Raw genomic sequence first — 15,640 nt, forward strand, 5'->3', positions numbered from 1 at the left:
GTTATAGGAAAGATTGTTTTCCATGTGACAAGGCATCCAAGACGTGTGACAGGATGTGACTTCTGAGATTTTTTCATAACAAGTCATGGTCTTTGTAAACCCAGTCAACCCATAACTGAGCAAGATTCCTATGAATTTTTACAAATTGGGTCTTATATATGTTCAGTGTTTTAAAGTATGGAAGACCTTGTTCATTTAAAATATTGCATTGCAAAATAAAGGATATCTTGTTCACTATTTGACCCCTATGACTATGAATTGTACATTTCCCACCAACCCCCTTCACCAATTGGCATAGGTTGCTGAAAGGCCATCAATCTGTGTACACAAAAAAAAATAAAATTCTTCTGTGATGCATTCATGTTGTAGTTTTGTGTCTTGCTGCTGTTGCTCATTTGGTTGAGGCATATGTCTGGTAGCAGTGGTGATTGTTTTTTGTGATGCATACTTTAATATGCATAAATAGTGCCCACTTGCCACGGTGATAAATTAACAGGATAATTATGTGGGTATAAAAAACAGTATATTTGTATTCTAGGGCAAGATGCCAATCTGACTCAGAAAACTCATGTGACCCTTAATGGAACAGAAATCTGTGATGATTCTTATCCTGCATTACTTCCTGATATCCCTGTAGGAGATTTACAGCCAGGAGAAAAGGTGAACTTAATTACTGCCCCCACTCCAATTAGGAAAATGTTTAATAGCTAAACTGAAAATGAACATTGCCTAGTAAAAATACTTTCATACAGATATCAGAAGGACCAGAATTTAGTTTCAGATGTGATGATGCCTAGTATCTGGGCTTCTATCTTAATGCAGCAGTTGTTTTATTCAAGGGATGAGCCTTTGACTTCCTTACATTTTAGTTCTATGGGCTAGTTTGATGGAATGGGGTTGAGGGCTGTGTGTGATACTAAGAGTGAAGAGATCTAATTAATATAATCCAAGGAGGCTGATCTGAACTGTGAATCCTTTAACACAAAGTTATCTCAACTGTGTATTTGACAGAAAGAAGATTTTGTTTTTATTACTGCCTTAGTGTTAAGTTTAAGTACCTGAGCATGCTGAAGAGTCTCTCAGAATTGTCAAGGTGGTTGGCACAGAGTGGACATTAGAGGGATTTCATATTGTGATATAAAGCTAAAGAGAAGGAAGGGGATAAAGGAAATGCTCAGTTTTCATTCACCACTTTGAAAGAGGAGAATGAATTCAGGATGCACTAGTTCTTCTGGTTGTGGGTTGACTTTGATGTGCTACATATCATTTAGGAGATGGCAAATATTAAAGAATCACACTATCTTCTGTAAGTGCACACTGGAAGCTTTGTAGGCTGTACTAATAATTTAACAGCCTGAGTGCTAAATCTTATAAGGATGCAGAGTTGAGTGACACATACTGACTTTTTATTTTTCAATTTTTTTTTATGGTGGTGATTGTAGGAAGGGAGAAGGATTGGGTTCATGAAATGGACAGCAGTTAATGTCTGCTACAAACAGTAATTGTCTTCCTACATCTTCTCCACAGAGCAATACTGTAAAACTCATGTGGTTTGAACTAGGACTGTCAAGTGGTTTAAAAAAAAATTAATTGCATTTAATTGAGTGATTAAACAAATAATAGCATATCATTTATTTAAATATTTTTGGATGTTTTTGACATTTTCAAATATATTGATTTCAATTACAACACAGAATACAAAGTGTACAGTGCTCACTTTTTATTTATTTTTTATTACAAGTATTTGCACTATTAAAAAAAAAAAGAAATAGTATTTTTCAATTCACCTAATACAAGTACTGTAGTGCAATCTCTTTATCATGAAAGTGCAACTTACAAATGTAGAATTTTTTTTGTTACGTAACTGCACTCAAAAACAAAACAGTGTAAAACTTCAGAGCCTACAAGTTCACTCAGTCCTCCTTCTTGTCCAATCGCTCAGACAAACAAGTTTGTTTACATTTGCAGGAGATAATGCTGCCTGCTTATTATTTACAATGTCTCTAGAACGTGAGAACAGGCATTTGCATGGCACTTTTGTAGCCAGCACTGCAAGATATTTATATGCCAGATGTGCTAAACATTGTTACGGCAAATGACACCTAGTAATGGCTCCAGCCTACTAGTGTAAATAGCAGGAGAACATCTAGTGGAATGGCCGGAGCTGTGCTATTCTTGTATTGGTGTCACACTTTATGCTGCCAGTAGCCAGTGCTGAAGACAAGCAATTGTTGTCCATTATGGTTCCCCTAGTCTGTGTTAACTGAGATACACTAAATGATTGAAAGGGCAGCTCTGGACTTGCTGGTTGCATTTTGAGTACTATTTAACTAATTTTATCTTTATATTTTACAGCTGGAAAAAGCAGTATACATTCGTTGTGGAACAGTTGGTACCAGGATGTTTCTGGTCTATGTTTCCTATTTAATCAGTGCTACTGTTGAGGACAAAGAGATAAACTGCAAGTGTCACAGGGTATGATCTGTTGAGTTCAGCAGTTTGGAATGACTCTTCATTTCATGTTAGTTCGTATATGAAATGATTAAGGGATTTGGATTACTTGTGTGTGATTTTAAGAACGAGCCTAATTTCAGTGGTGCCCACAGTCTTCCCATCCTGCAGGGGAGGGCCAAAGCAGATGATGCCCTGGAGAGGGCTGGGGCAGGTGGTGATGAATTTAGTCGCCTGTAATCTGATGTCAATATCTAGATTTGAAATTTAATACAATCTTTCCCCCCTCCATGCAGGATGAAACTGTAACTATAGAAACTGTATTTCCCTTTGATGTTGCTGTTAAATTTGTTTCTTCAAAGGTATGTGTTTTGAAAGTTGATTGACATATCTTAGAATCATAAAAATCTGAGTAAACCAAATGTGACCAGTAAAATATTGATGCATTCTTTGTCTCTTCTCTTGGTAGTTTGAACATTTAGACAGAGTCTTTGCAGACATACCCTTTTTACTGATGACAGACATTCTGAGTGCTTCACCTTGGGCTCTCACTATTATAAATAGCCAGCTACAACTTTCAGCTTCCATGGTACCAGTAGACCAACTGGAATCTTATGTGGAGAATGGTGAGAATTTAGATGATGATTGCTTCTTAAATAAGATATTTTGAGGACAATGGAGTGGGAATTGGGAAGAAATACATTTTAATACCTTATTGACAAATTCATTTGGAGTTTCTCTAAATTATTTGAAGTAATGTTAGCACTTTGAGCTGAACTCACAAGGGGAAAAAATTAAAGGTGAAACTTAGTTTGTACCCTGTTCAGCTGTTCCTAGTTATTTGACATGGAGAAGCATGGAAAAATCTAATTTAGACAATTGCAGATCTGAATTGGAATAGAGACCAATACAGAGTGTGAGTTAGGTAGAATTTTGCTTAGCACAGCTTTCTGAAAGTGGTTGTGGTGACTGAATTCTCACTACTATATAAATTCTAAAATTTTATATGAAAGTTTCTAAAATTGCTGGCAATTTCTTAATCTTCTAAAAACCTTATTTGTTGAAAGGTAAAGATGAGTATTGCTATATGGAACCACCCTCAAGTTTTGTACAGCTGTCATTCTCGTTACATGAGCCAAAAGAATTGACTGTGACCAACGCTCTTTTTGTGTTCAGGAGCTATTTACAAAGAGAAAGAAAGAACTGTCTCTGGTTCTGTTGAATATCTCAGGCACCAAATAGGGCATGAACTAAATAGGCTTGTTTTAAAATGAGCTAAAAATATCTACCAAAAAAATCCAAATAAACTTCTTTCCCCTCTCTAAATTTTAGTAAAATGGAAATAAAAGGTCAGTAGCCAAAATCTTAAAAATCAGATCTCAAGTGAAGCACCAGAGAGCACAGCCTCTTAATCAGCCATTCATGAGAAAAAGCATTTGACAATTTTTGGCTTTCATGTACTACATACGGCTTTTTTGAAATGTGCATACTGTGCCTCTATAGAATGAAATTTAAACAAGTCCATACATAGGATTACACACACAGGCATGAAATAGTGTGTGAATCTATTCTGACTAGCCTAGGAAGAACATGCAAGAAGTTTCTCCATCCTGTATTGAATACTGCCTTATTAGTTAGAATATCTTGTAGTTAAACAATAATGTTCTCCATCCTTCTGAGACAGATAGATAAATTGAGGACTGTACAGTAGTCAAAAACTTTGACTGCAGTTTTTGTTGGAAATCGTTGATTTTATGGAATCGATGTGTTCCACAAGAACGTGCCAGTTCTGTTGAAACTTTCACCAGAAACCAGGCTGGCATGCCAGCCCACCTGCCAACTAGTTTCCCAGGCTCCCTGCGCAGCCCACTTGGCTGGCTGCTGGAGAGCAGTGGCTTCCATGGTTCACAGCTCAGCCAGGACTCCCTGTCTGGCTCCCTTTCCTGGGCTCTCTGGCTCCCAAAGTAGTTCAGGGAGCCAGCTTCCCTGGAAGCTTGGCAGCCCTGGCTCCTGTGGCTTTTTATTTTATTTTAAAATTATATACTCTAAGTAGCTGCGGTTTTTAGTACCCTGAATGATGTCGGTCTTTGAACAAGAAGATACAATAAGCGCTCTAAATAACAGCAGCTGTTAATAATTTAAAAAATAAAACTGAACTAAATTTTTAAAAACAGTTTAAAAATAAAGTAGCCCTTTTTTTTTTTAATTTTGGTTAGAAACTTCCAAAACAAACTGATTTGATTATTTTTATTTTTTTTTTTCAAAACAATTTACTTTCTGCAGCAAATGTCAAAATTTCTACTTTAGGTTCTGAAACCGAACAAAAACAGTTCAAATTTTGGGAATTTACAACAGAAAGGAACTCCTGAGTCTGAATCAGCTGTACTGTGCAGTTTACTCTTTTGAGTGTGACTTGGAGATTCTGTCTGCTCTGTGTGGATATTAGATATTCCATGGTTCTGTTCAGAAGGTTCTCTATCATCTGTCAAATCATCATATTCCTATGGTCCTGTCATAGGGCAGGGCTTCTCCCCAGCTTACAAGCACATACTGCCATGCCCGGTCTCCTTTAAGATAGTTTATTTTCTTAAAACAAACAAAACAGTCTTTTTACTCACTCCTTTGCTTCAAACTTCAGGGTCACTCGTCCCAGGGACTTCTGGTACTCCTGGCAGCTTCCCAGTCTTAGGCCATGTCTGTTCTACAAACTTATGTTGACACAAGTTACGTTGGTATAAAGCTGCTGCAGTTAGTGTGTTGCTTGTGTGTATGTTTGCTTGGCTTGTTGTGTCAGTGGTGCGCGTACTCACCAGGTGTTCTTGTATCAATGCACAGTGTGGTGCATCATGGATAAGTATCCCAGTATGCAACCTGCAACTGTCTAGCACGCAGTCTTTTGGGAAGTCTTCTCAATGCATGGTGGGGCTGAAAGGAGTTGCGCTGGGGTGACTGGGAGCATGGGGTCAAATTCCCAGTTTTCAACTGTCTCCATATCCCTATTGTCATCTGTATCCCATAATTTTCATGGTTTTTTTTTTCCAAAATCTGACTAACCCGTGGGGCCCTCCTCGCTCTCTGCTATCGCCAACAGAAGCATGGAGCTTGCACAGCTCTGCACTGTTGTCATGAGCATTGAAACACAGGGCACATGATCCTGCAGTATTTGCAGAGCTGCAAGAAGAACCAAATCAGTGGGGAACATAATGATTTCTTGTAGAACAGATTGCTGTAGAATTTAGCAAGAACCAACTCAAGATTGTTGGTGGCATTCACAGAGAAGCTGCAGATGATGAAACACCACTTCTGAGCCTCAGAAACAAGCACTGAGTAGTGAGATTGCATCGTTATGCAGGTTTGGGATGACAAGCAATGGCTGCAGAACTTTCGGATGCTTATGGCAACATTCCTGGATCTATGGGCTGAGCTTGCCCTAGCCCTCCAGTGCAGGGACTGAAAACATGAACTGTGCTGACAGTGGAGAAGCAAGTGGTGATTTTGCACTGTTGAAACTTGAAACACCAGACTGATTCTAGACTGACCAGTAGCAATTTGGAGTCAGGAAATCCACCCTGGGTGCCACTGTCATGCAAGTGTGCAGGGCCAGTAATCGCCTCCTACATGGGACTGTGATCCTCAGCAATGTAAAGGACATAGTGGATAGATTGGCAGCAGTTGGGTTCACGAGCTGCGGTGGAGCAATAGATGGCATGCATATCCCTATTTTGGCACAAAATTAGCTTGCCACAGAATATATCGATATAAAGGGCTACTTTTCTATGGTTATGCAAGCATTGGTGGCTCTCCAGAGATACTTCACCAACGTCTGTGTGGGCTGGGCTGGGAAGGTACATGAGGCTCACATCTTTAAAAACACAGGACTGTTCAGAAAGCTGCAAGGAGGAACATTTTCTCAACTGACAGATTACTGTTGGGAATGTTGAAATGCCAGGATCACTATTGGCATTTCAACATTCCCAGCAGTAATCTGCACCCTACCTGTTGCTCACCACCAGCCACCTTGACAGCACAAAGGAACAATTCAACTACCAGCTCAGCAGGTGCAGAATGACAGTTGAATGTTCTTTTGGACGACTGATGGGACGCTGGCATTGTTTATGCACAAGATTGGACCTCAGTGAGAAAAATATCCCAATGGGAATAGCCGCCTGCTGTGTCCTGCATAATATTTGTGAAGCCAAGGGGGAAACCTTTCGACGGGTTGGAGGTCTATGTGATTCTTGGGCAGTAGAGTTCACAATGGTGACAAAGCAGTCAGCGTGGGGCATGGTGGGAAAGCTGCTGGAGGACTGTTAGGGTTGACATAGGTAATGCAGTGTCTGTGTGCTGTGTTGACCTCCGTACATTAACCTTAGTGCAGTGCTGCTCTGGGAGGTTGTGTTACTATGTCGGCATAAGAGGCCACTTACCTCAGTGGGAGACAAATTTAAGTGTAGACACATTCACAACTAGGTTGATGCAAGGCAGCTTACCTCACCCTAACTTTGTAGAATAGACCAGGCTTTAGTTATTTCTGCTCCCTTCCTGGAGCTTCCCAGAGCACCTGGCCTTTTGTACCAGGGACCCACCACCAGAGTTACCTCCACTCCACTGTGGCTTCCCTTCTCCAGGCACAGCCTGTTTCTGTCATTCTTTCCTACCTCTCTCATTTCCTGCCCTTTATAGGTCCAGGTGTAGCCCAGCCCCTTTTAATTGGCTGGATTGGACTTACTTGCTCTGTGCAGGGGAACTGGGCCCAGCTCTACTCACAGGGACCAGGGACCACATGACAGGCCCCATCACTGTGCTGACTGAGCACCTCATTATCTCTAATGTTTTCGTGTACAGTTTGTGAATTAATTGGGGATCCCTCAAACTGTATATATACAACACCTTTATTCTTAAAATGTATATATAATCTGTATGTATTACTAACTTTAGTTTTTCAGCTCTGGATCATTTCTGTGCTAATATTCAGTGTGTCTTTTACTTTAAAATTAAGCAGAATATTGCTGATAGTTGTTTTGCAGACAGGCGAGAGTGCTAGTGAATGCTTTTCCCTACGGTGTCCATCAGTTACGAATGTTCAAGGTGGAGTGGCTACCGGACGTTATATAATCTCCTGGAAGAGGTAGGAATTCCTTGTCTGGTTTTTCTAAAGCAGTTCATGACTTTTTTTTAGGGTGCGGGTGGTCGGGAGGATATATTTTTGCTTTTTCTTCTTCCCTTACTAATCCTCACAGTGAAATCGTCTTGGGTGAAAGCAGTAGGAACCATTTTTTTAAAATGTGCATGCTGCTGAAATTGCATCTAAATGGTGATATTTATTATTAAGTTTTCAACTGTGTGATCTCCTACACTAATTCTTAAGTTTTCTAAAGCCAAGGAGCACTTCACATGTGGGGAAGGGAGGAAGAAAGACAAGTTAAAGAACACTTCAGCTGTATAAAAAGTACTGTTTTAAAAAAATTAATGAACCTAATATTTTTTCCACCTCAATCACAGGTTTCTGTATGTGGGTTTGTTTTTAGAGCTGTCATTATAAGATATATCTGTCTTCTCTAGATTTTAAGATTTTAGATGTTTTTACAAGATTATTATAATAAAAACATTCAGGTAAGACTTTTCTCCTTTTTGAACTGTTGGGATTGCTGTAAATATTGCTTGTTAGTTTGCTGCTTGATCCCAATATTTTTTTGGCTTAGTCAGGAATATAAATGCAGTCTACATGTGTTGTTTTCTTTGATAGGAGTTCAGCTGTGGAAAGTGTACCCGTTGTTTGTACTGTGATCACTCTACCACATGTGATTGTAGAAAGCATCCCACTCCATGTTAATGCAGGTAATATTAACATGCATGGAATATTTAGCCCTGGGCTGCATGCATGGAGTGTTCACTCAAGGCTGTGAAACCCCATAATTACGTCTCGCAGAATTTGGTCCATAGGCACACATTTATCCTTACTGCCACAGACTTGAGATGACCATATTTCTCCTGTAAGAACAGGGCTGGAGGAAAAAGCCTTGCCCATGCAGTACCTGCCTGTTCTCTAGTCATTCTAATCCATGCTTGTACTGCTTCTTCGCCCCCTCAGTTAGTGCAGATTAGTGATATTGTGATACATAGAACTAGTCTTGTAACAGTAATTTCTGATATCTTTCAATGCTTTCTAATTAGAGTTGATTGTTATATTTGAAAACTTATAACATATTTTCATGATTCGTTCCTGAAACATCTGATCAGCTGTACTATAGATACTGAGTTTTGTGCCAGCTTTTGCAAACCTTTCTACTTTCATTGAGTCAGACTTGGTTTTTGTATGTGAAACCAAGACATTTATTTACATATCAGGTTATGTAACCTTTATATTCATTCCCTTTGTCTCCAAAGATCTGCCATCATTTGGTCGAGTAAGAGAATCCTTACCTGTCAGATATCACCTGCAAAACAAGACCAGTTTAGTCCAGGATGTGGAAATATCTGTGGAGCCAAGCGATGCCTTCATGTTTTCTGGTCTTAAACAGGTACAGATTGTCCTCTTTGTCACTACTGCATGATGATACTTTTCACACCACTGTTAAACTATTCTAATAGACTTCAACATACTCTTTAGATCAGTGGTTTTCAACCTTTTTTCATTTGTGGACCCCTAAAAAAAAAATTTCTAATGGAGGTGTGGATCCCTTTGGAAATCTTAGACATAGTCATTGGACCCAAGTTTTGGAAACCACTTTTCAATGGTAACAACAACCTTTTGCAGACCCCTTAGATATAGTCTGCAGATCCCCCACAGTCCACGGACCACAGGTTGAAAACCACTGCTTTAGATTATATAAATTGTATTTAAAAATTAAATGTTTTTAATGTAACTTTATGTAAAACAGGAAAAGAAATATTAAAAACAAATAAATTGTAACTATATTCAGAACAAATCTGTCTCCCAGCTCAGTTAAATTTCTGTCTACCAAAACAAGGCTTGGGAAATTTACATCTTTTTTTCTCTCACTTTGAATCAAGTGATGTAGAGAGAAACACTGTAACAAATATGGGCTACCTTAAGTGAATGGTAGACTCTCAAATGTTACCTTGTGATAGCCTATGATCTTACTATCAACTCTGCTATAGTCCGATCAAATTACCCTAGAGTTATTTAGTAAATACTCGTCCTTAAGACATGGTGAACTGAAGAATGAGCAATATATCTGGAGGAACATGTACGTCCAAAGCTGCTTTTTTTTTTTAATCTTAAAATGACTTATTTTCAGTCCTAGGAGTGTCTAGTTATGTCTTTCTGGATAGGCTAAGGAAATTCATGTTGATCATATGATGCAGTGTGTGCAGTTGGGTAGAAAAGAAAGAGTTGTAATATTTTGAATAACGTTTTTTAGTCAAACTGATTAAAGAGAATATTTAAGAGAATTATTTTTAACTTTGGAGTGTGCAAATGTTTAATGTATGTAAACAGCTTTCTTTCCTGAAATTATTTGATTTTTAGATGCGATTGCGAATCCTTCCTGGCACACAGCAGGACATGTTATATAACTTCTACCCTCTCATGGCTGGATATCAGCAGTTACCATCTCTTAATATCATCTTGCTGCGAATTCCAAACTTCACTAATCAGTTGCTCAGACGATTCATACCAACGCACATTTTTGTAAAGGTAAGGTTCCAATGGAGTCTTTTGGCCTCTTTATAACAAATGAATTCTTTGAGAATTTACTTGGAATTTATTTTGCTTTTGAGAACTGCAACCCCAGCTCTACTCTTAGCAGACTAACTGAATGGACCGTTAACTAGAGAGCAGGCTTGTCTGCTTTAAGACGCACAGGCACAATGCTGTGTGTACATGGAGACCGTGGACTTTGCTGCACCCACACAGAGCCCCAGTGATCTGCTCAGACACTACACAATGCTGGACTGGGCTCTATGTGAGCAACAGTCACTTTGCTCTTAAAACCATCCAGAATTACTTTACTGAATTACTGTTATCCTCCTGGTCACAGGATATTATCCATTTTGCAGAACATTTGGATAATATCTTGTGACTAGAAGGATAATAGTCATTCAATTTAAAGCGTCAGTTAAAATTCTGTCTGCATTTGAGTATTGGTGGAACTGCATTTGGTTAGAATATTTCCAAGTTTTCATTTATTATCTGCCACCCCATCTTATATTTATATTACTCAGGTGAGAATTGATTGCAGAAAGTGAAGTGCGGGTGTTCATCATGAGATGGGTTTTGTGGGGTTCCAGAATATTTCTGAATCTGTTACTATTAGAGAGAGAAGTTCTAAGCGCACATGAAATGTATTATACTAGACTTTTTCAACTACTCAGCTACTCAGATATTATGAAAACCTTATGATTGAAAATTGCATTTCATCCCATCATGCCAAACAGGCTTCATGCAATTTTCTGGCCCTTTCCCACTTATTTTAAAGCCTTTTACCCAAAACAGTGCTAGCTAGCTAGCCTTGTGTCTGTCCTTTACAGAATCTTGTGTTAACCTTTCCTATTGGAGCATAAGCAGTGAGTGAGAGGCCTGAAGTGTTCCTTTGTGTCTTTGAGAAAGGCTTGTTCGAACATTTATAATCCTCTCTCTGTTTCCTGCAAACAGTCTTTGCATTCCTCCAATTTTACTGCAGCTAAGAGGGCTGAGTGGAATTTATTATTTTTACACACTGTCAATCAATGTCTCTCCTAGATCAGTCATCAAGACTTGCTGTTAGGTCAAGACAAAGGTCTGCTCCCCCCAGGGAAAGGAGTTCTGAGCATTTACAAGAGAACTTCCCTAGGTTTTTAATTCCTTTCTTCTCTTCTTTGAGGTCATCAGAATCCCAATATTCTTTCTTGTATGCTCCTGTGCACATCCATGCTTTTCCTCTTAAAATATTCATTTTCCCAAGGGACCCCACTTCAAACTTATCCTAGAACCTTCTGGGGCTGTTCCTGCTTCATGCATTTATTTATCATCAGCATCATTATCAATAGAACATTTGTATTGCAGTAGTACCCAGAGAGTCCAATCAGGGTCAGGCCCTATGCTAGGTGCTATACAAACATATATAAAGAGATGGCTCCTGCCCTGAAGAGCTTATGGAGGTGGTTGGGAGAGTTAGAAGACTTGAATGTAGATAACATCACAATATTTTGTGCTGCCATTAGAAATACTTTGAAGCTAGGAAAAGTACTGCCCTGATTAGACATTGTAACATCCTGGTCATTTATGATGTTGCTAGATGAATTTCATAACTATATATAATCTTTATACTGACTCTCTTCTTTTTCTTTAAAGCCACAAGGTCGACAAGCTGATGATACTTCTATCGCAGCTGCGTAACTGCAGACATGGACTTATGCACTAGAAGGAAATGGGATGTTGCACAGAATGTATAAAATTTTGCTCTTTGAACCATAGCTTTGATCAAACTTTATGAATTAAACTTTTATTTTTAAATTACAATTATGACAGCTATCAGCAGAACTAATGTTTAAAAATTTAGTTTTTCATAAACTTTCACTAATGAATAAATATATGGAATAAGTTGGTGCTCTGTTTAACATGAACATTCTTTCTCTTGAAGTTAATTTCATGAATCTTAAATGCTTTTAAGAAGTAGTAGTATGTGGAATGTCTTGAGAATGAAGATGAAGAAAACCAGGTTCACTTGCCCAAAAAAGAGAAGTGCCACTTTCTTCATTAATGATGGTTTGAGGTGCAATGTCTGTACTTTTTGTCATCAGGATTTACAGCATTGAAAGTGATCGGATCTGGTAGAAACTTATTTTTTTTGCTATTTATATTCAGAGGGTAGAACAGTATGCAGCAGCCTGGACTCTCAGATCTATAAATGACTTACTACTACAAATGGATCTGTTGGCATTGAGTGGCTTCCAAATGCTTTAAGCAGAGTCATTAATTTAAAAGGCTCTCTTTGTACCAGGTGAGCTGTACTTCAAAATGTTTCACTCAGCAGTGACTAGTCAGTAAAATATGGAGTCTTTGTGAGTAGCTTCATTAATTACAGTTGTACCATCCAACATTAACCTGAAATGGTTTGAATTGTTAAAAATGCACTACTTCCAGGGCAAAAACATTTTGACAGTATTCTGGTATGTCAGTTTAGAGGTACATCCTTGTGTAGCTTCACAAGCTGGTATTTAAAATATTCACAGTAAATCATGTAAATAAAAATTGTGTTGTGAAATCTTCCATTGTTTAACTTTCTAAATAGTTAAATTAAACAACTGAATTTTGATCTCCTGGAAATTAAGGTATTTATTGTCCAAGTGAAGTTATATTAAATGACTTATTGTAACTGAATATTTGTGAAACTGAGCTGAATGTGTTCATTTCCCAATTATATTGATTTGTATGTACTGGATAACTGTCCAGTGTGGTCCAGTGGCTTAGTGGATAAGATTCTGGACTTGATTCTCTTTTATGTCTGCCTTCAGCATCCTTTAGGGCAGAGGTTCCCAAACTTTTCCTATTGCATACCTCCTCCAGATCTATGAGCTGCCCGCATAGCCCTACCCTTTTCATCACTGATATCGTGTGTTCTACTTAACACTATCTGTCCATATTTCACTGTTATGTACAGATATAGTTATAGTGTGACCTATACAACTGGGTTGGGGGGAACTCTGACAGAGTTCTGAGTTCAATTAGGCTTGACAGTTGCTGGGCAACTGAACCCGGACTGTACAATGATTGGAGGTGAAGGCTCTGTACGTCAATGCTCTGTGTATCAGTGTTCTCATTGCTATGTCTTGAAGTAAAATTAACTACCGTATTTTAGAGAACAAGTTCCCTCACAGCTGTAAAGCTCATTTGAGTAGACTATTATGAAAATGCAACACAGAAAGTAAGTAATAAATAAAAGTCACCAATACACAATTTCTCCCGCATACCACCCCTCCCTCCAAGATGTCTCGCATACCCCCAGGGGTACGAGTACCAGTTTGGGAACCCCTGCATTAGTGAAGCCAGTAAAAGTTTTTACTTGTAAGGACTTCAGGGTCTAGCCCTAGATGGCTGATTTTAGAGTGGCAGTCAGCTCTTGAAGGAAGTTGTATACCACCCACTTCTCAGAGCTGATATAACATTTCTGTGGCACATGCAGCTGAAGGGAGGTTGTTGGTTATTGGCACGAAGGAAAAGAGGGCTGCAAACCCTATTGCTCTTTCATTCTTCTCTCCCTGATGATTTCAGTTGCGTTTTATCCTGTAGTCAAATAGGGAGAGTTAAAACGCCTATTCGGGTGGCTGGTATCCAGCATTTGCCCCCAGAAGTGCACCTTTCAACATTTTTTAAAATAGAAGTTAAACACATTTTCCCCTCTTGGCTTGTCCTAGGCTTCCAACAAAAATTTTTGTTCAAACTGCAGTTCAGGTTGAAAGAAATTTTGCTGAGGTTTCTATGCTATGCGACTTTTTCTGAAAGTGTTTATACAGCTATAAAATAGAGAACGGAGATAGAATGTTACATGGGAACATGGGTAATAGTAAATTATGATGACTTGTATCCTTTTGAAAGTATACAGGGTATTTAAACACCTCTCAATTCCAACAACTTGAAACATGGTAATTTGCACTGTTCCTAAACATCTCTTATAAAATCAAATAAATAAGGAAGGGTGTATTGAAGATTAAAAGTACAATTTATAATGAACATTCTATAGTTAACAGTAATAAACTAACCAGAAATGTGAACTTGTAATATACACTGTGTAGGAAAAACTACCCAAGAATTGTATTTCCCTACCCATTATTCATATTTTTTATTCTCTTTTCTCTCTGCCTCATCTTCCTCTTCCCTTCCCCTCCCCAAAGTTATCACTTTGGTTTCAGCTTGATTCTGTTCAGACTAAACACCACAGAGCAGGGCTCTTGTTTATTTGCTACAGAAATAAGAGCAAACAAAATTATTCAGCATGGGAGAACAGCCACAGTAAGGATACCTAAATGATTAAAGGTGACAGATACTGAGTCATGGGACTCTACAATGCTGAAGGCTGGGGTGGGAGGTAGGGGGACTATATACACCCACACCCCATAGGAGCCTTTGAGAATTATTGTATACACAAGGTGCCATTGTCATAGATTCCAAGGCCGGAAGGGACCATTGTCATCATCCCGTCTGATCTCCTATATAACACAGGCCCTAACATTTCCCCAAAATAATTCCTACAGCAGCTCTTGTAGAAAACCATCCAATTTTGATTTAAAAATGGTCAGTGATGGAGAATCTACCACAACCCTTGGTAAATTGTTCCAATGGTTAATTACTCTGTTAAAAATTTACCTTATTTCCAGTCTGAATTTGTCTTGCTTCAGCTTCCAGCTATTGGATTGTGTTAATCTTTCTCTGTAAGATTAAAAAACCCATTATTAAATATCTGTTCCCTATAGTGTATATAGTGACTTATAGACTGTAATAAAGTCACCCCTTATCCTTTGTTATGCTACATCAATTAAGGTCTTTCAGATTTTTCACTGTAAGGGCAGGCTTTCTAATCTTTTAAGCCTTCTCATGGCTCTTCTCTGCACCCTCTCCAAGGTACCAGCATCCTCCTTGCATTGCGTACACTAGAACTGGACACAGTATTCCAGCAGTGGTCACACCAGTGCCATATATAGAGATGTAAAATAACCTCTCTACTGCTACTCAAGATTCCCCTATTTATGAATCCCAGGGTCACATTAGTTCTTTTGGCCACAGCATCACACTGGGAGCTTATGTTCAGATGACTATCCATGACCCTGAAATCCTTTTTCAGTGTCACTGCTTCCCAGGATAGAGTCCTCCACCTGTAAGTATTTCCTATATTCTTTTGTTCCTAGATATATACATTTACCCATATTAAAACGCATATTGTTTGTTTGCCCAGTTTACCAAAGTCAGCTTTTATGATTTCTTCTGGAATGAAGCCTGAATATATATAAAAAAGATATATATCCACTGAATATATCTTTTAAATTGGAACCTGCTATAAGTTACATGTAACATCAAAGGGAAATAAGCTACTTTTAAAGAGCATTTTTATCAATGTAATTTGCCACATGCAGTCATAAGCATAAAATTGTGTAAGTTTATACAGGGTCTAGTTTGGCTACATGTTAAAACTCCCACTTTATGCAGATCAAAGTTGATATCAATTTAGGAGATGAATTGCATGTTTTAGTG

General features: G+C 38.5%; 1 protein-coding gene across 1 annotated transcript in view; it reads left to right on the forward strand.

Moving 5' to 3' along the window:
* Positions 1-12,710, forward strand: part of TRAPPC11 (trafficking protein particle complex subunit 11) — a 38,892-nt gene extending 26,182 nt beyond the window's left edge. Inside the window, exons 22-30 of the mRNA XM_045017845.1 lie at positions 539-660; positions 2,356-2,475; positions 2,748-2,813; positions 2,921-3,077; positions 7,468-7,579; positions 8,198-8,289; positions 8,839-8,972; positions 9,944-10,111; positions 11,747-12,710. Coding sequence (XP_044873780.1) covers positions 539-660; positions 2,356-2,475; positions 2,748-2,813; positions 2,921-3,077; positions 7,468-7,579; positions 8,198-8,289; positions 8,839-8,972; positions 9,944-10,111; positions 11,747-11,791 — 1,016 coding nt within the window. The 3' untranslated portion in view covers positions 11,792-12,710. The remainder of the gene's footprint in view (positions 1-538; positions 661-2,355; positions 2,476-2,747; positions 2,814-2,920; positions 3,078-7,467; positions 7,580-8,197; positions 8,290-8,838; positions 8,973-9,943; positions 10,112-11,746) is intronic.
* Positions 12,711-15,640: the final 2,930 nt, after the last annotated feature.

This window comes from Mauremys mutica, chromosome 5 (assembly GCF_020497125.1).
Source record: "Mauremys mutica isolate MM-2020 ecotype Southern chromosome 5, ASM2049712v1, whole genome shotgun sequence".
Classification (NCBI taxonomy): Eukaryota; Metazoa; Chordata; order Testudines; family Geoemydidae; genus Mauremys; species Mauremys mutica.